Source organism: Pogoniulus pusillus, chromosome 22 (assembly GCF_015220805.1).
Source record: "Pogoniulus pusillus isolate bPogPus1 chromosome 22, bPogPus1.pri, whole genome shotgun sequence".
In the NCBI taxonomy this organism is placed as follows: domain Eukaryota; kingdom Metazoa; phylum Chordata; class Aves; order Piciformes; family Lybiidae; genus Pogoniulus; species Pogoniulus pusillus.
The window spans coordinates 595,001-615,556 of record NC_087285.1 but is presented as its reverse complement, the minus strand read 5'-3'; the positions used below and the strand labels follow the sequence as shown (position 1 = coordinate 615,556).

The 20,556-nt window shown below is 53.0% G+C and overlaps 1 protein-coding gene across 6 annotated transcripts in view; it reads right to left on the bottom strand.

Annotated features, from left to right (window-relative positions):
- NRG2 (neuregulin 2) overlaps positions 1-20,556 on the bottom strand; it is a 223,790-nt gene that overhangs the window by 7,613 nt on the left and 195,621 nt on the right. For 3 of the 6 annotated variants that reach the window (XR_010306347.1, XM_064161359.1, XM_064161363.1), the window contains 4 exons: positions 10,824-10,847; positions 6,033-6,135; positions 5,045-5,168; positions 2,664-2,791 (listed from right to left, as the gene is read on the bottom strand). Coding sequence is in view for 5 of the 6 variants with exons in the window: in XM_064161359.1 (XP_064017429.1) it covers positions 2,664-2,791; positions 5,045-5,168; positions 6,033-6,135; positions 10,824-10,847 (379 nt within the window). In the remaining variant the exon portion in view is untranslated. The remainder of the gene's footprint in view (positions 1-2,663; positions 2,792-5,044; positions 5,169-6,032; positions 6,136-10,823; positions 10,848-20,556) is intronic. The other 3 variants (XM_064161360.1, XM_064161362.1, XM_064161364.1) reach the window with 1 other exon arrangement.

The window sequence follows — 20,556 nt, the reverse complement described above, 5'->3', positions numbered from 1 at the left end:
TGCCTCCTGGCTCAGCACTGCCCACACCTTCCCTGGAATTCCTTTTCCTGCTGATGGGTTTGAAGCAGCCTTTCTTGTTCTGCTTTACTTCCTTTGCCAGCTTCAGTTCCAAGAGGGCTTTGGCCTTCCTTGCTGCCTTCCTACAGGCCCTGACTACTCCTCTATAGTTCTCCCAAGTGACCAATGCCTTCTGCCATGAATTGTAAGTTTCTTTCTTCCCTGAGATTTCCTTCAGGAGCTCCTTATTAAACCATGCAGTTCTCCCAGCACTTCTACCTGATGTTTTACTCAGGGGCACACAGCTGGCTTGGGCTTGGAGGAAGTGGTCTTTAAAAATTAGCTGACTTTCTCGGGCTCCTTTCCCCTCCAGAGCCTTAGCCCAGGGGATTGCTGCCAGCATGGCCCTGAAGAGCACAGAGTCAGCTCTGCAGAAGCCCAGGGCTGCAATTCTACTTGTTGCTCTGATTCTACCTTTTAGGATACTAAACTCCACCATGTCCTGGTCACTGTTCCCAAGGCAAGAGCACTGCAAGAGCCTTTGGGACTGTCTGTGCCTGGCTGTGTGAGCTGCCCAGCAAACATCAGGGTGATTGAAGTCTCCCATGAGCACCAAGGAGATAGCTCTAGAGTCTGTCTGTAGAAGGCCTCATCAGCATCTTCCTCTTGGTCTGGTGGTCTACACTAGATGCCTACAACAATTTCATCTCCTTTTCCACATCCCCTAATTCTTACCCACAAGCTTGCAACCTGTTCTGCCCCCTGCCTTGGGCAGAGTTCAGCACATTTCAGTTGCTCTTGCACATAGAGAGCAACTCCCCCACCTCATCTTGCTGGTCTAACCTTGCTGAGCAGTCCAGAGCTATCCAGGACAACATTCCAGCTGTGGGAGCTGTCCCACAGTGTCTCAGGGGTGGCAATTATATCACAGTCATTCGGCCTGACACAGATCTCCAGCTCCTCCTGCTCATTCCCCATGCTCCCTGCATTGGTGTGTAAGCATTTCAGGGTGGGAGTTAGTCCATCAGCTTCCCCTCCTGCTGTCCTGCCATTCCCAGCCCCTTCCATGGCCCCCAGCCTAGCAGTAAGCTCTGCATGTGCTGATTCCTCATTGTTTGATCCCCACAGTCCATCTCTGCAAGATTTAAAGAGTTCTTGTCTGTCCCCAGGGTGCTGCAGGGTAACAGACTGAAGGCTCCTGTTAGCCTCCTTCCCTTATACACCATCTCTTGCCTCTACTCCAGCACACAACTCATTGTCACCTTCCTCCTCTGAGCCACCAGTGGAGCTACCAGCGTGGCTGACACATGTCCCCACAATTGTCTCAGGCTTGCTTGTAGTAAGCCTGGCTTCCAGCCTCCCCCCACTTCCAACCTAGTTTCAAGCATGATTAATGATCCCAGCCAACCCCCGTGATATAAACCTCCTTCCACTTGGAGAGAGGTGCACCCCATCTTCTGCCAGCAGACCTGGTGTCATGCTGGGGGACCCATGGTCAAAGAAGCCAAAATCCTGTTGTAGGCACCAGTCTCAAAGCCAAGCATTGAGAGCCAAGCATTGAGAGCCTAGCCTTTGCAAAGGCAAGCACCATCACCTGCAGTGCTCTCCTAGGCAAGCACCATCACCTGCAATGCTCTCCTAGGCAAGCACCTTCACCTGCAATGCTCTCCTAGGCAAGCACCTTCACCTGCAATGCTCTCCTAGGCAAGCACCATCACCTGCAATGCTCTCCTAGGCAAGCACCTTCACCTGCAATGCTCTCCTAGGCAAGCACCTTCACCTGCAATGCTCTCCTAGGCAAGCACCATCACCTGCAATGCTCTCCTAGGCAAGCACCTTCACCTGCAATGCTCTCCTAGGCAAGCACCTTCACCTGCAATGCTCTCCTAGGCAAGCACCATCACTTACTGGATGCTCTCCTAGGGAAGCTGGAAGAAGGACAAGAGCTATGTAGGAGGAAGAACCTTGACATCCTAATTCAAACGTGGAGAGAGTTTCTCTCTAGCATTCAAAGGACTTTTCTGGAGGTTGTGAAAACAGAGAAGCTGCAGCTTAAATGGTCTCCAAACCCCTGTGAGAGCTTCACCTTCCAAGCCATGCTGCTCTTCCCCTCGCTGTCTGCTGTGAAATGTAAACCAAGACTGTGCCTCACCCCTGCAGCAAGAATCATTGGTTTTTGCTAGGCTCAGCTCTCCTGAGAGCTTTGGAAAGGCTCTGGGTGTGCACTGCCAGCACAGCACAGCTTTCTGAACTGGGATAAATCACACAGGAGTGGAGTTCTGCTTTGCTGGTTTTGTTTTTTCTGGTGAAAAACTCTGGCTCCAAGGAACTGGCCAAAACATTTTGTGTTTTTTTGTGTACTTTGCCTTCTCTAGGGCAAAGCCATCCTAAAGATATAAAGCATGGAATGGACAACCTCTGTGTGCTTCGTGAATTATTGCAGGGGGTTCAAAACTAGCTTTCCTAGATGCCTCCTCCTGCTTGTGTCAGTGCAAAGCAGGAGGCCACAACTTCGTTCCTTCCTGGAGATCCCAGGATGGGGGTGGTCTGCATGCTACTGCATTGCCAAACATCAAGTGAAGACAGAAAGGGAGGGGAAAGGAAAGCCTGCTGGCTTTGAGGCTCAGAGAGCAGGAGAACGCTGAGAGTGAAGTGGGATACATCACCTCTGGCTGGAGGTTGGAGTGGCTGTGGAGCAGTGGTGGGATGGGGAGCAGGAGTGGCTTCCCGAGAAGGTTGTCTCCGTTTCCCGCCGGATGACGTGCTCGGTGGCAGACACGTTCTTGGAGATGTACTGCAAGACAAGCAGAAGCAGCCAGCTCAGCAGCAGGCTGCCACCGGGCCCCAGCCCTGCCAGCCCCGCCTCAGCTGCAGGGCGCTTCTGCCCCACGCAGATGAGGACTCAGTGAACCCGGCAGAGGCTCTCCTCTGCTCCTGTGCTCTAAACACTGGGAAAGAGCCATGGCACAGGGACTGTAGAAGGGTATGAAGAGCCAAGGGGTTCCCAATGGTACCAGGTGTAGCTACTGAGTGGGAAAACAGCTCTGCTGTCAGGAGGTTGTACACTTGACAGAGCACCAGCAGAGAGGCAGCCCCAGAAATGGGCCACAAACAGGAGTCTTGCAGAAACACCAACTAAGACACAAATCTCTGTGCTGAGGTCTAAGTCCCTCGGCTACCAAGAGGCACTGCTTGCCACAGAGACACTGGGAGCTGAGGCTCAGGGAGCTGGGCTTGCTCAGCCTGGAGAGAAGGCTACAGGGAGACCTTAGAGCAGCCTTCCAGTACCTGAAAGGGCTATGAGAAGGCTGCAGAGGGACTGTTTGCAAAGCCCTGCAGGGACAGGACGAAGACAATGGTTTGAAATGAGAGCAGAGCAGATTGAGATTGGATGTAAGGAACAAGTTCTGCAACAGGAAGCTGCTGGAACATTGCAACAAGTTGCCAGGGGAGGTGGTTGAGGCCCCTGCTGTGGAGATACTCAAGGCTCTGGACAACCTGATCTAGCTGAGGATGTCCCTGCCAACTGCAGGGGGGTTGGACTGGATGAGCTTTGGTGGTCCCTTCCTACCCAGACCATTCTGTGATCTCAGGGGCAGTCAACATTCTGGGGCCAGAGGGCTATGGCTCTCAGAAAGGCCTTTCCCTCTTCCTTCGTGGCTGGATTCAGCCTAGCCAAGTGTTAAGATCCAAAGGGCGATTCAGCTCCCATTTCCATCAGCACCTCTCTTCAGGTGCCTCTGCCTCCCCTGCCTTCCTCTGTTCCTGTTCAGTGCCTTGTCATAGCAGGGCCCTTAAGCACATGAATGGTCCTGTTCAGCTCACAGATTTTGGTGGGCGTCCCATGAGATTGAAGTCACAAAGAGTGCCTGAGTCACCCACAGAATCACAGAATCAATCAGGTTGGAAAAGACCTTCAAGATCATCATTTTAAACCTTCCCAGGGATGGTGAATCCACCATCTCCCTGGGCAGCAGATTCCAATGCCAACCACTCTTTCTGCCAAGAACCTCTTCTTAGCATCCAGCCTGAAACTCCCCTGGTGCAGCTTGTGACTGTGTGTCCTTGCTCTGTCACTGGTTGCCTGAGCGAAGAGACAGACTCCTTTCAGGTAGCTGTAGACAGTGATAAGGTCCCCTCTGAGCCTCCTCTTCTGCAGGCTGCACACCCCCAGCCTCCCTCAGCCTCTCCTCACAGGGCTGTGCTCCAGCCTTCTCAGGTCCTTCAGGATCTTAAGTTCTCAGGTCATCGTGGCTGGTGCGACATGGACACTCCACCTCACCCCAGACACAGCTCCTGCAGCAGAGCGCTCACAGAGTGCTGCCCAGACCACCCTGACATGCATCGGCATGACACGGCCGCAGCCCCAGCCCCAGCCCCAGCCGCCGCCGCGGCACCCACGCCTGCCATGCCACAACGCAGGGCTGCCAGGACAGCTCCATAACCAGGAAACATTAGGAGCATGCATTTGGGTCATCAAAACAAGCCTGTCCCAAGCCCCCTAACGCCAAAGTCAAAGCACATTTCCCTTCAGATGTTGAGTTTGGAAGTGCTTCTTGCTTGGGTTTGTCAGTGTTGTGCTCCTCAAACACAGGGGCATGAGGCTCCTTAGTGTGCAGAATTGAGAACAGACCTCATCACTGTCTACAGCTCCCTGGAAGGAGGCTGTGGAGAGGTTGGTGCTGGTCTCTTCTCACATGTCATTAGTGATAGAACAAGAGGGAAAGGCCTCAAGCTGCAGGGCAGGTTTGGACTGGACAGTAGGAAACATTTTTCACAGCAGGAGTGGTCAGGCAGTGGCACAGGCTGCACAGGGAGGTGGTGGAGTCACCGCCCCTGGGGATGTTTAAAGATCCTTCAGATGCGGTCTCAGGGATATGGTTTGGGGGTGAACTTTGCAGAGCAGGGTCAGTGGTTGGACTTGGTGATCCCAAGAGCCTTTCTCAACCTGAATGATGCTGTAATTCTGTGACACACAACTGTCTCCAGTCCCTGCTAGAAAACAGGCACCAAGTGACATCAGGGAGATGGAGACCAAAGGTCTTACATCAGCCATCTGGATTTCCTCAGGATCCAGGCGCGGGTGGCTGGGCCCATTTGCCAGGCTCCTGTTCTGGTGGGCAGGGCACATGTTCTGCCGCAGGTGGTTGTGCATTTGCTTCCTCTGCTTCCTGCAAAACAGAAAGGAAAAAACCTGTTGGGAAGACTTCTCTGCTGGGGCTCTCTCCCCCACAGAGACATATCAACATGGGTGATGCAGAAGGCAAGTCTCGAGCATGCTCCGTGGGTCTGTGGTGCTTGTGGAAAGCTGCAGGCAGGAAGAGGAATGAAGGCATCCAAATTTGCCACCTTCTGTTGCTTCGAACAAACAAACAAGCCCCAACAGTGGAACATTTTTTGCCATGGGAAACTTGGGGAGCTGTTTCCAGAGCTCCCTTTGGCAAGACAAGGCCCAGCACAACATAGCGGAGCCAGGGGCACTGCAGTGCTGGGAGTGGAAGAGAAAAGCAGCAAGAGTGAGCAGCAGGTCCCGGCCTGGCCTTGGTGGCAAGGCACCTGACCTGTCCTGCATTCAGAGCCAACTGGCAAAGCTCACTCGTGCTCCTGGCAGGGCATCCACTCCACAAGACTCCTCATGTCCCAGGAGCACCCTGAACAGGGTGAAATGCAGGCTAAGTAGGGAAATAGCTGCTGTCCAGGCAGAGAAGCCTGACATAGAAGAGGTCCCCAAGCCTCTTGTTTCATCAAGAACAGTCCCTGAAAGGTACAGAGCTGATCCCACAGCTCCTGCGCTTCAGTCTGTTGTGCTTCTGCTGCCAGGAGAGGAGCAGTAACAGCATCATCTGGGTGGGCAGAGCAATGCTGACTCCAGGGATGAACAAATGCTCCCAGGAGAATATGCTGCTCAGCCACAGCCTGGCTTCACTGGCCTCCTCCAGGAGACCCTCTTGGCACTGCATGTGTGTGAAGAGTGAATGTGTGAAGCATGCCCACTGCCACCCATCAGCTCTGCTCAAGTTGTCATCCATACTCACTTGGTCTTACAGTAAGCTACCACACAGACGATGCCCACCACAAGCAAGGCAACACAGATTCCTGTGATGGTTAAAACTCTCTTCTGGTACAGCTCTTCTGCTTCTGCAAATGGAGAGAAAGAAGCCAGTTAGCAATGGGCTCCAGCACCAGGGCTGCATCTGGCTGCACAGGAACCAGCACTGCATGTGGGTGAGGTGGGGAAGAGGGCTCAGGCAGGCCTCCTACCAATCCGCTGCCCATCTCTAACAGCTGCCCCAACCTGAGTCCAGCTGGCCCAACCTTACCCAGCCCTCGTGAGTCTTTTGCTCCTGTCTCTGCTGCTCTGCCCTCTCTCACTTAGCAGCTCAACCCCTCCTGCTTTCAGCCACGCTTCTCACTCTCCTCTTCCCACAGCACACCTCGGTGACTGTCTTAGAAAGCCTCATGCCTCTTCTCTCCCTTGCAGCAGGCTCCCCCGTGTAGGGAACTTCCAGCCTACCAGGAAAGCCCCTGAGCAACCCCACTCACCACGTACATGCATGCCCTGTGATGCTCTCATCACAGGCTCTCTGCTCTGATGAACTCAGGATGCCTTTTCCTTGCAGCGGCTGCATGCCCTGGAGCTCGGTGCTGTGCTAGAGAGCACTCAGCAACAGGCCCCAAAGCATGTAGGCGTTGAAAGGGACATCCTAAAACAGTCACAAAGCAGAATGAGGATGGAGACGTGACAGCACGTTAGACAAAGGAAAGGGAGTGGAGTAATTCAAACACAGTAACCACTTGTCCTTCTGGATTGTCAAGGAAACCCTAGGAAGTAATTAATTCCATTGCACCCAGAGGCACACAGAATCCAAGCAGCAAGCTGCTGCTTCCCTCATGTTCCTTTGTCACGGACCACCTTTCAAACCAGCGGAGTCAGCCACTGACATCAGCCCCAGGCCGTGCTGAAGGTGAGGTGATTCATCCACATTAATCACAGCTCCAAGGATGCCCCTTGCAGGGCAGCTGAACTGCACCTAGGCAGCACTGCAAGGATGCATCTTCCTGGGTGGCTGCACCAGAGCAGATCCCTTTCCCAGCAACATCCAGCCCCCTCCACTGTGCTGGGCAGTCTGGTTCTCCAGAGGGATGGCAGCTGTCCTGTCAGCACCTGCGGGTGACACTCTTGTGCTCTGCCGCCAGCCGGTGACGTTCTGGGCGCTGGTGCCTTTTTAGTATTCACTGCAACATTTTCTTTCATCTAGATCAGGCAATCAAACTCCTGCCACGGTTGCTGTGCTCAGCATGGCTCCCCAGGCCATGCTGCACACCTTGAGCAGAGTTGTGTGGCACCCCCAGGGCTACCAAACAGAAGGAGAACCCCCTGGGACTGGGCTTAGCAGAGAAAGCAAGGGGGAAGCAATGGAGCACCAGAGATAACTGAACTCAGACCAGTTTGAGTTTGCTGTTTTAGGAAGGAAAAAAATCATCTTTGAAAGAAAAAAAAAAGTGTTAGAGGAAATGTTTCTCTAGCTCCCAAAAGGGGAATGAAGAAAGATTGGCTGGACAAGAGCTGAGCATGACAGCCCTGGCATGAGGATGCAGAACGCCGTCAGCAGAGCTTGGTTTGTGTCTGTGCTGCAGAGCTACACCTTGCAGAAATCCACTTCTAGCCCTGCTGGTTGCACACTGGGTTTTGGCTCCAGGAGGTGCTCAGGGTGCTGGTGGAGCTGCCAGTAAGGCACTGTCCCACCTCTGCCAGTCTCTATCTCCATGGCAGTGTGGCCAGGGGCTCTGCTGTGAGGCAGAAGTTTCAGCAGATGGCTGCACCTCCCCAGAGCCAGAGCACAGGGGGGATCTGCTCACAGAGTGGAGTTTGGGTGCTGGCAGCTCTTAAACAAACCTTAGGTTTCAGGGAGCCAGGTGCGGTTGGCAAGGGCAAAGAACTCACCCTGGGTGAAACACCTCCTTCAGTGCCACTCTTCCCTTCCACGGACACCCTTTCCCAGGCACCCAGCAACCATGGCAGAGAGGTTTTCTTGCTTCTGCACACCCCTGGGACTTGGATTGTATCTCTTTCTTTCAGACAGGAGTGTCAGAGATTTGTATCAGAATCAGGACTCCTCAGCTAGGATCATGTCCTGGCTACAGATGGCATCAGGCAACAATTTTGCTACTACTCAGCAAAAAATTGCTTTCACCAAAACAATCAGAGACAGGACAGGGGGTTCAGCTGCCACCACAGACCCATGCATCCAGCAAACGTTTTCAGAGATCCTTCACTAGCTACGTTTTTTCCCTACAAAGCCTTTTTTGTTTCCAAGCAAACCCCATTTCCTCTGGATGACAGAGAAGGCAGAAAGAACAAAGCCAACAAAGCTGTGCTTTGGGGTTGACCTTTTACCTCCATGGCAAAACTTTTCAGCCAAGGCTCAAACCACAGCCCTCCTTCTGGTGATCACATCCATGGGAGAATGACTCTGGCCTCTCTGCCTGCCCTGAGCCTTCTCCTGCATCTCATGAGGAGTGCTTTGATTTCATCAGCAATGCAGATCTAGCTGCTGTCTCCAGCTGACAGCTCTGCTGTGTGAAGGAGGGAGGTGTGAGGCTGTTTCTGCCACACAATTCAAACCAAAATGACCTACTGATAGCAATTCAGCTTGACTCCTAGCATCAGTTCAGCTTGGCTCCTAGCATCAATTCAGTTCAGCTTGGCTCCTAGCATCTCCTTCAGGTTCTGCTTGCTAACAGTGTCTTCGTGTTGCACAGAGCCATCCCCACAGTGACAGGAAGAGGAGAGTGCAACTACTACAGTTTTTGCATTTCAAGGTCATTGAGCAAGGCCTGTCCATTTGTGTCCCTCTGCTCTACAAACATCAGGTCTTCAGCAGCAGCATTGTCACTACAGCAGCAAGCACCATGAACAAGCCAAGTGGTGCCACACAGAGTCCAGCCATGAGGGTCACAGCAACACATGGGAGTGAGAGACGGATGAGAGAGAAGAGATGACTGCAGGCTGGGAGCAGGACGTGTGTGGTTCTGTGATGACACTGAGAATGGATGAGGAAAGGGACAAAAGGTCAACAGAAAAGGGATGTCAAAAATCCTCAGTTTAGAAGTTTTTGGCAGTGTATTTGCATTAGCAGCACCACTTTCTCTGTGACGCGTGGCCATTGCCCGCACGGGCCTGAGCATGGGCAAGAACTGGGGGCGAATGCAGCAGTGGTGGTGGATCAGGCGTGCAAAAGCCAGGGGAGAAGAGTTTCTCCATCTTCAGCTAGTGCCCCTCCACCTCAGGGATCCAAAAAGACAGTTTAGGATCCAGAAGTCAAAGACTCATGTCACCATACCTCTAGCAAAAGGACTTGAAGTGTGCTCATGGGAAGATCTACCCCAGCTGACATTTCCAGGTTAACATTTTTAAGTGCTGAAGATTCCTTTGCTCTCATCTGACCAAGTCCTCCCTGTGGCTGTACCCTCCAGGGAAACCTAGCAGCAGGGATTTGCTTACTCAAGGGTACCTAATACATTTCTAAAACCAGAATGCAGAAACCCAATATGATTGTGAGCAGCAGGGCAGGCAAAGGTCATTGCCCAATGGCTGTCAAAAGCACTGACACTACTGCAGTGTTCTGTCTTCATCTTGTTCCCATCACACCCTCCTCTCACCCTGGAGACTATGGCTGGCCCTGGGCTCACTCTTCTAGACTAACTCACCTCCTGCCACCTTTCTTGGAGTCATTTCCTCCCGGCAAAGAAGCACCAATTGCTGGGAGGAGGACTGGCAAAGCTCATCAGTCTCAGGCTGTGTCAGAGGACGTATAGGCTTGACATTAGGAGGAAGTTGTTGGCAGAGAGAGTGATTGGCATTGGAATGGGCTGCCCAGGGAGGTGGTGGAGGCACTGTCCCTGGAGGTGTTCACGCAAGCCTGAATGGGGCACTTAGTGCCATGGTCTGGTTGGTTGGATAGGGCTGGGTGCTAGGTTGGACTGGATGAGCTTGGAGGTCTCTTCCAACCTGCTTGATTCTATTCTATCCTATCCTATCCTATCCTATCCTATCCTATCCTATCCTATCCTATCCTATCCTGACCCTGCCAGGATCCAATGTGTGTAGGGTGGCAATTTTTAGAAAAGCCTTGATTGTAGAACCATAGGGACTGGAAGGGACCTCTGGAGATCTTACTGTCCAACCCTCCTGCCAGAGCAGGGTCACCCAGGGCAGGTCACACATGTTCAGGTGGATCTTGAAAACCTCCAGAGAAGGAGACTCCACATCCTCTCTGGGCAGCCTGCTCCCATACTCCATCACCCTCACACCAAAGAAGTTTCTCCTCATGTTGAGGTGGAACTTTCTGGGTTCCAGTTTGTGTCCATTGCCCCCGAATCTTCCTAAAGCTTGTCTGCCCATCCTGGAGTGCCTGCCCCTTCCCAGGTGTTGCCTGTGGGGAAGGTTTTGGCTGGACACAGGCTCCAGCTCTTCAGTTAAATAGACAGAAGCATGCTGAATGAGGAGATGGATGGCACTTGGCACACCCCAGGCTGCTGCTTGAAACAGAGAAAAAAGTGCTGCTAAAAATACAGCTGCGTGCGGAGAGCTTCGCACTTACAGTCTGTGCTTTGCTTTGGGTTGCTTTTTGGGTTGGGATGTTTCGTTGTACTTTTGGGGGGGTTGGTTTGGGTTTGTTTTTTTTCTTCGATCCTTCAAACTCTCTGGGTGCCAGGGAAGAGAACACAACAGCTGATTTTTTAATCATCCCATTAAAGCCATAAATATAATGTGGGCAGCTCTTAAATGGCTTCTGATTAATAAATGAATGGTTGTTCCATACCCTTTAATTCAAATCCAAGATGCTCTGCCAATGCAGAAAGTAGACAAGGAAGAGAAAGAGAAAAAAAGAAAAAGAGGTCTGTCAGAGATCTCTACTATACAAACACACACACACTGTGCACTTACAGCAGTCAGCCCAGCAGCAGGTACACAGAAGACAGTGTTTGCCTCAGAGCATGTCACATCCCCACCAGAGCTCAGAGCTTGTGTCGAGAGAGACTCAGACAAATTGCAGTGGAAGTTAAGTGAATTCTTGGGGTTAATTATGAATTCTGGGAGTTAACTATGAACTCTTGCAGCTGTTAATTATGAATTCTTGCAATTAATTATGACTTCTTGCAGTTAATTGTCACAAACTCCTTTTGTTGTGGTGAGTTCTTTCAGTTAACCATGAATTCTTTTGAGGTGAGCCGTGGCTGTTAGTACCTGGTATGGAATTCACCCTTTAGGCAGAAAAAAGACTAAAAAGAGAGGAAAAAGCTGAACCCAAAACAAGAGAGATACACTTGTTCTGAGGCAGCTCCTGACAGGCCAAAGCACGCCGCGGCTGCGAGAGCTGGGAGGAAGCTGCGCACTGCCCACAGGCAGATCCTGCCCTGTCTGCTTCTGCGCTGCCCCGGGGCTGCCGCCGAGCGCCAGCGCGGGGCGAGCACAACTGCGGGCATCCGCTGAGGGCGCTGGGGGCCGACCAGGACCTCAAGCCCGGGCTGGGATGCGCCAGCTCGTCCCGGCCGCGCTGCCCCTGCCCCGCCGCCGCTGGCTGAACGCCGCTGCTGGCGGTTGCGCCCTGCGCCGGCCCAGCGCTGCTGCAGGCTGCCCGGGCGCGGCAATGAGCCCCTGGCAGCTCTGCCGGTGCAGACTGCACCCAAAGCTTCCCTCCAGTCTGTGAGCTCCCGAATTTCGCTTCGGCTGTGGTTCTGTGTCGGTTTAGGAACAAGCCCGCTGAAAAAAGCACAGATTGGAGCATCAGCTTTCAGGCTCAGCAGCTCCAGAGGGCAGCTCAGCCGGCAGAGACAGCGAGGAGCAAAGTAGTTGACCAAGGGAAGCAACAAGGCAGGCATCCCAAAGAGGTATCCTGTGTTTGGGCAATGTTCCTGGGACAGGCCTCACCTAAAGGCAGCTTTTCTTAGATCAACATGAGCATTCTCCATACTTACCACTGCACACCGAGTGAGCTCTGCTGCTCCCCAGCACCACACACACACAGCCTGATTTGCAGCTCGGACATGTCCATCTCTATCTACTAGGAGTGTGTTTTGGCTGCCTTTTGCAATGCTGCTCAACATTTCTAGGTGGTGGTGGTGAAGTCAGTACTAATAGATATGGAGCACAGAAACACATTTGCTAAAGCAGGTTCTTCTCTTCAAGGAAATGCTGAGGCTTGGGGGGGGGGGTGGGTGGGATTATGGGGGGAAGGGGAGTTGGATGGGGTTGGGTGTTTGGAAGGCCACAGAACCTGGCTGCTCTCTGCTTCACACCTCACCCCCGTGCAAAAGGAAGAGCAAAGCACACTTGTGTCTGGGTCACTGCCACTTGTGCAGTCAGTGCTTTTCACAGTCCTTTTGCACAAGAGGCAGTGACCCAGAGACAAGGGTGGTGGGCAGCAGAGGGCTGGACAGAATGCTCCCATCCTAGGTTATCACACCCAGCCTTGACTTGCTCCTGAGTCATGCACACAGAGCTTCCTCCCAGCGCTTTGTGTGCAGAGGTGCATTGGGCCACAGCTGTGCATTTAAGGCTGCTGATCCCTCTGGTAGCTGCATACTGCCTGTGCTGCAGCATCTCCTCCCTGCTCCAGGCTTTGCTGCAACATCTACAGCTACAAATGGATGCAATTCAAAACATTCTCAGGTCTCTTTCGGTTCTTGCAAACTCTGACAGGCCTCTGCCAGCAGTGGTGGTGGGCAGGAGCTGAGAAAGCTCAGCCTTCCTGCTGCCCCTCTCACATCACAACTGCAGTTTCTTCTGGCTTCACATCCCCACTGGCATTTACAGCCAACTGCACCTCAGCTACAGCTTCTCTGAGAAGGAGATGAACCACGCAAGCATGCAGCTGCTGGAACATTGGTGCCTGCCTGTGCCTGTAAACTCCTTGGTAGCTTTGCAGATAGAGGAGGCCTTACCCCAGCCTGTGCTCTGCATCTGCTGTCTGTGGCTGCTCAACACTTCCTGGCCATCATTTCTTACTGCAGACATTGCTCCTGTATCGCCCAGGGCTGGACACACCAAAGAAGGAGACACTCTCCTTCCTCTGCTCCTCCCAGCCTGGCCAGATATTGCCTTCTGTGCTGGGGCAGTGAAGGAGGAGACACTCTAAGGTCAGTCACCTTGGAGGCTTTGTCCCATCCCTTCAGAATTATCCAACGTGTTTCACTGCAGAGGGTAAGGAGATGATCCCAGCTCCAGGAAGAACTTCAAGATGTGACCATTCTGCACTCAGCAGAGGGGCAGCATCTCCACAGCCATGGCTTGCCACATAGTGCCTGCCCCTTCCCGATCAGCAGTGTATCAAGCACGTTTGAGGAATCAAAACTTCCCCTAGAGACAGTTCATTGTGGTCTGGAGCAGAAGTCTTGCAAGAAGTCTCCTTTGCTTTTTGAGCAGGTTGCTCAGGAGCAGCAGTATGTCTGTAAAAGGTCTGGGTTTGATCTGCTGCTGGGTGGAGAAGCTGCTCAGCATGACGTGGAGCCTGTGCTCTGAGTGCAACCTGCCTTCTACTCACCCTCCCAGGCTGGCAGCCTGCTTGTCTTGGCTGCTGGGGATGCCTTTGGCCATCAGTTCCCTCGGGGGACATTAACCATGAACCAGAGGGAAGCATGAGGTCCAGGTAGGTGCTTCAGCTCCTCCAGAGAGTGTCCCACCCCAAGCTGGTGGGGGTGGCTGCAGTGGGGAGTGTGTTGTAGCCTAGGCCTGTGCAGAAGGAGCCTTTGGGCCAGCTGAATGGAACTCTAGGAGCAATGTGTACAGAGGCCACCATCCAGACAGATCGCAGCATAGAGGAGGCAGCTCTGGCCTGAGGAGATGGGCACAATATTGCCCTCCCCTCGTCAGCTTTCTCTCTGCACTCCACAGGTGTTCCCTGGGCATAGCAGGGAGCTAGGGCTGAGGTCCCTGACCTGCTGAAGGTGCTGGACCTGAGACAGAACTTGCTTCTCCTAATGCAGCCATCAGCAGCAAGGAGATGGTTTCTGCTGGCCTCTTCAGTGCAGGGGGTTGCAGCACTGACATAATTTGCTATGCTTAAAAGCTAAGCTGGGCTCTTCTCTGCTGTCTCCAAAGGAGACTGGGGCACTGGTTTGGGAATGTCCAAGTTCTTCAGAGCCACAGACTGGGCTGGGCTGGAAGGGACCTCCAAAGCTGATCCAGTCCAATCCCCTCTGCACTCAGCAGAGGCATCTTCCACTAGACTAGGTTGCCCACAGCCCTGTCCAGCCTCACCTGGAATATCTCCAGAGATTGGCCTCAGCCACCTCCCTGGGCAACCTGTTGCAGTGTTCCAGCACCCTCAGGGTGCAGAACTTGTTCCATGCTGTGTATATGACAGAAGGCTGCCCTGCAGAGAAAGGCATCAAGCAGGGAAGAGCTGAGGAAGGCAAAAAGGAGACCAAAATACAGAAGAGATGACAATAAACATCTCACTTCCACACTCCTGATTTCAGCTGCAGTACATCTGCGTGAGACTGAGGCTGGATCCCAGCACCCAGATTGGTACCACTCAGCTGTGCAAAGCACAGCTTGCTGGAGAGCCAAGTGATGCATGGGCCTTAGGCTCCGGTGCCCCAAGGGTGACGTTCAGCTGAAGTGGAGCTCAAGGAAATGATCAGATAGATCTAGGTGCTGCAGAGGGCTGGGTGCTCTGTGGACCCACTGCCACAGATTGTATGATAGATTCTTTCTCACTGGGCAGGAGACCAAGCCCTACACTCACTTGATCTGCACTGACTTCGTGGCAGTGTTTCTCTCTGAGCTAGTTTAAAAGATGACCAAAACATTTCATCTCAGATATCCTTGGAGGAGTAACAGCTCCAGGTGAGATGGCTGGCACTGAATGGAGATTTACAGGATGCTGAAGAAGGATCACAGCCCTAGCACACAGCTGTTAAACCTGGCCCTGTGCTCACAGAGACTCGAAGTTGCTCAAGACCATCATCCAGATGCTCAGTCATCAAGTGCTTTATTCCTCCAAACACACCTCCAGAGGACTGTCAGGGTCGCAGACATGCTCCAGGGCATGAAGCAAAGTGGCTCAGCAAGACAGGACAGGGTACTGGTAATAAATTGCACTCACAAGAGTAAAACTTGGACCAGGCTTTTCCCAGGGGGAACAGGCAGCAATGCAAGACAGTCCCACGAGGCTGGGGACAGAGGACACTGCTCCTGTGAAGGACTGGGCAAGACATGGGATCTCCAGGAACTGGAAGTCTGCAAACATTCCACATCACCTGCAGGCACTTAGCTTGTTCAGCAAATACCTTTGGGTTGGTCTCCAAGCATGGGACAAGGGCATTAGCAAGCTGCTGTGAGTTAGCATGCAGCTAGCTCCAGGAGAGCCCTCCCACGAGGTAACCTGTGCTGCCATGCAGGGCAGAGCAGCAACCCTGCTCTGACCCACCAAAAACGCCCTGGCACTACCTAGCCACAGTGCAGCACAGCCACCACCCTCTCAATAAGTGCTCAGCAGTTGCTGTGCCACTGGGAGGAAGCTGCACAATGTTGGTGGCACATCAAATGCTGCCAAATACTGGTTTAGAGTCCAAATGAGCCAAAGGTGGGGAGGAGACAGACTGGAAGGTAGACAAATAGAGAAGTATTCTGCTGCTCACAAGGAAGAGGGAGGAAGGGAAGGGATGAGCACCCCAGAAGAGCTTGGAGTGGTACATTTTTTTCCTCTGCTTGCAGGGACATTGGACCTTGGTGTGAGGAGCAAGTGCCCAACCCTCACCTGGCAGAAGAGTCACTTTTACTCCTCCAGCTGCAGCCCACTGACTTCAGAGAGACTTGGAACCATCCCTCAGAAATGCAGGACACCTCTCACCCAATGAACCTACTCCTCTCTGCTCCCTCACTGGTTGAGCCTGCAGGGCTGCAGCCAGTCTGTGTGCCACTGTGGGAACAGGCAGCCACAGAGCCCACAGTCTCTGTGCCACTGTGGGAACAGGCAGCCACAGAGCCCACAGTCTCTGTGCCACTGTGGGAACAGGCAGCTTCCAGCCCAGAGCCTGGCACAGATACTGCAAGAAGAACCAGGTCATGGCTTCTGGCTGCAGAGGTGCTCTGAAAGCAGCCTCCTTGCAAAGATGGGAAGACCCAGAGGCCAATCTACAGGAAGGCACAGGGCAGCAGTCATGGAATCACAGTGTTAGGGGTTGGAAGAGACCTCCAGAGATCAGCCAGTCCAGCCCCCTGCAAAGCAGCACCACTGAGGGCAGGTCACACAGAACACATCCAGGAAGGTTTTGAAGATCTCCAGAGAAAGAAACTGCACAACCTCTGTGGCAGCCTGCTCCAGGGCTCCAGCACTCTCACAGTGACAAAGCTGCTCTCACGTTGAGATGGAATTTACATCCATTGCCCTTGTCTCATGTGGAGACTGTCACACAGACCACACCCGGCATGCTGGGGATGCTCGAGTGGCTCTCGTCTTAGAAACCCTCCTGCTTGTCGTCTGTTGCTGGAAGGAATCTTTTGTGCCTGTGCAAGGGAAATAGCAGGTCAACGAATCTGGGGAAGGGTCTGGAGGGCAGGGCTGGGGAGGAGCAGCTGAGGGAGCTGGGGAGTTTGGTGTGGAGAAGAGGAGGCTGAGGGCAAATCTCATTGCTCTCTGCAGCTCCCTGAGAGGAGGCTTCAGCCAGGTGGGGGTTGGGCTCTGCTCCCTAAGTGAGAGAAGGAGAGGCAATGGCCTGAAATTGTGCCAGGGGAGGTTCAGGTTGGAGATGAGGAAAAATGCCTTTGGTGTAAGAATGGTCAGGGATTGGCAGAGGCTGCCCAGGGGGCTGGTGGAGTCCCCATGCCTGGAGGTGTTCAAGAGCCCTGTAGCCACGGCACCTGGGGCCATGGCACTTGAGGCCATGGTTTGATGGCCATGATGGGGTTGGTTTGAAAGTTGAACTTGATGATCTTAAAGGCTTTATCCAGCCAAGGCACTTCCTACTTCCATGGCTCTCTGATTCTGTCCTGCTCCACAGCAAATCACTCAGCAGCCAGACCCATCACAGTTAACTTTTGGTGTCCCCAGTTAGGGAGCCCTGGGAGACACAGCAAGCTGGGAACCCAGGATGTGCTTCTGGATCAGCATCACTGCAAGCAGAGCTGAGCAGAACTGATAGTTTGTGCCTGCCAGGCTGATTGCTCAGCTCCAGCTCTTCTCTTCCTTGTTTTCATGTGACTGCACCATGCCCCCTGCAGCAGAAGTGGCTTTCTTCTCCCTTTGGGAAAGGGTTTGGTGCTCGAAGAACACAGCTGAAGAGGATGTCTGCCTTCCCCTCAGACAGCAGGGAATGCTGCTTCATGCTGCCAAAGCACAGCCGTGGGAGGGCTCCAGCTATGAATTAAAAGTCATCCCTTACAGGAACCAAGGATGAGATCTGGGGTAGAGATGGAGAGCATGCAGGATGGCATTGCAGATGCATGCCAGCTCTATGCCAGGATGTTTACAGGCAGGCTGCAGGCTCCAGCTTTAATGAGGTCACAAAGCAGAGGATGAGAACGTTTCCTGACACCAGCAGTGTGCAGCTGCTATCTGCCCTCCAGATCAGTGACAGTCATCATGGGAGATGAGCAGAGTAAAGAGGAGATTTCAAACTCCACGGACAAGAGACAAGCAGAAGCTAAAACCTGCATCCCAAATTCCTAAACTGGTCCATAAATCACAGGTGGAAAGAATCCAAATGTGTAGACTTCAGCAAGGTGAAAATGTTCCTGGCCCTGATGTTTAGCCTTCAGTATCTCAGACACACCAGGAGTGAAACAGCTGCCTACATGTTCTACCAAACCTTTACAAGGAGCCAGCCTGGAGGCTGGCAATTTGTTAGCCAGCACCCAGCAGGGTTTGAGAAAGACTTGGAAAGTCTCCTGCAGAAAGAGCTAGACCCTGGTCTGGTGTAGAAGAGGCCAACTCTGAAATGCAGCTTAGAAACAAAAAGTGTCTTCAAAGAAAGGATGGATTTGGCCATTCTGCTTTCCCTTGGAAAGAGCTGCAAGCCACAACTGTGCCTATGAAGCTGGACTCAGGAGGCAGCTGACTGCTGGATGAGTAGTCCCAGAAGCTCTCAGAAGACTTTCTGTGCCTCTTGTGGTACTGCTGAACTCTTCACCCACGTGTGAGAGCAGAGATGCAGACCTGGCTGCAAGGGCAAAACAGAGCCCAGGTGCTAGCACCAGGGATTCATCCAGGCTGTGGGGCAGCCCTCTGAGGTGTTCAGCTCCTGCTGTCACCAGTGCTTGGGCAGCCAGACAGAGACCACTGTGACCTCTGACTCTGCAGGTGCCTAGGGCTCTGGGGGGACACCTGACATCTCAGCCCAAGAGCCTGTACTCACCACCCTCACCCTGCAGGTGAGACTTCTCACCCTGATGGCAGCACTGGGGTTCAGCTAACCAAATGCTCTCTGTGACTGGGAAGGGAGCCTGTGGTCTGTGCTTGGGCTCTCACCTCCAACACGGATGTCACTGAAAGATGCTGAGAGGCTGGCTGCACTGCTGCAAGGAGGGGCTCAAGAGCTAAGTGTGGCACATGGACTCAGTCTGCTGGTTACTCCTTGTCTGCTCACTGCATGCCCCGAGGCCAGGGAAAATTCCTGGCTCAGGTCACACTTCAGACTCAGGATTTACAGCCCTCTGACTACCCCAGAGCTACATCACAACTGCAGGATGTGACTCCTGCAAGCAGCACCAAACTTTCCCAACACCTGTGTAGTGCAGTGTTGAGAGCACCTGCAATCATTGTGTGGAGCCATGGAAAGGTGAAGACTTTAACATGAAGAACATTTTAAGATGATTTAATGACCCACAGAAATAATCATCTGTGTTCTCAGACTGCTTTCTGTAGTAATTGCAGACAATTGCTGTACTCTCTCTTCAGTGAATTCTCCACCAGGCTAAACTAAAGCTGCTTTAGATGTCCCTTTCCTGCCCCTCAGACCTGACAACCTGTCAGGTTTTCCTCTCACAGACCACTTGAAGCCTCACCAGCTGTTGATCCTCTGGCCCTGTGATCCCCCAGCCCTTCCCTTAGATGTGGCTGGGGCAGTGTTCAGAGACCAGGTGACATTAGTGACATTTCACCCAGACAGAAGGCATCTAGCCAGGCTTCTGCCAGCACATCTGCAGCCAAGGATCTTGTTCTTCTCAGATCTGTCTCAACTGTTTGAATCTCAGAGAACATGCAGACTTCTGCTCTGTCATCTCTCCTTCCACCCTTCTGCTAGGTTTTCTGGTGTGGCCATCATGGGAATGCTTCTGTCGCACTGCCAAACACCAGGGAGCTTTTGAGCCTTCCCTCACGCTAAGTGGGTGTGGGATTGTCTCAAAGACCCTCACCTGTGCTGTGCCACACAGCAGGCTGTTGTCTGGCAGCTAGCTGTCTGCACAGCCCCAGCTCCTGCTGCATCAACCCAAGGTGCTGCTTGAGATCTCCTTGGTGGTGTGAGCCTTGCTGGAACACAGCCCAGCAGGCTGGTGTGGGCTAAGGCAGGCTCAGCCTCAAGGCAGGCTGAGAGAGGCCCCACAGCTCTGGCAGCAGTGGCAGCTCAGGGCTGCAGCAGCAGTGCCTCGTTGCCCTGTGCATCCATTTCCTCAGAGCAGCAGCTGCTTTAGCAAGCTTTGCCTCCTCCCTACAGAATCCCAACACATTGCCCATGACATGTGCAGTGCATTGCAAGTAAAATTAAAGGTGAACTCCTGCCAAGCAGATAGGAACCAGCTGCTGAGATGATCACTTGAGCTCTGCTGTGGCAAATTCCTACCAAAAGCAGATGCCATTCACCTAGATGAAAGGGCTGAGCAAGGAGATCTCCAAGCCAGCCCAGTAATTTGACTTTTAGGGAGTTCCTCTGTCCCAGTCTGCTAGAAACCAGGAACAGACATAGAAAAAACCTCCACCTCTAACACTTCTTCAGGCAGTGAGGTGCACACAGAGAGTGGCTGCCAGGGGGTACATGGACCTGTGGTTGTGACAGCAACAAGGAGTGAAATCACATCAGAAAACCTACCTAAAATACATCTGAGCCTCATCTTCACAACTACAGTCACCCAGCAGGCATTTTGGCAATCAGCAGAAAGCAAAGCTCCAGAGATGCCACTCAGCTAGATACAGCCAGGCTGGACCCCTACAGAACATGGGCACTGCCACCTGAGCTCTGGAGAACATGGACACTGCCACCTGAGCTCTGGAGAACATGAGCATGCCACCTGAGCTCCGGAGAACATGGGCACTGCCACATGAGCTCTAGAGAACAAGGGCACTGCCACCTGAGCTCTGGAGAACATGAGCATGCCACCTGAGCTCTGGAGAACATGGGCACTGATGAGACAGGAGGCTGCTCCCAGCAGGAGGATGTGCAGCCTCTGGCACCATGCTGGGATGCTGCACCATCTCTGCCCCAAACTCTGCATCCCAGAAACATTCCGGCTGGCAAAGTCCCTCAGCAGCACCGAGCCCAAGTCATGTCCCTGCTCTGCCAGGCTCACCCTAAACCATAGCCCCAAGCACCACAGCCAAATGACTTGTAGACACC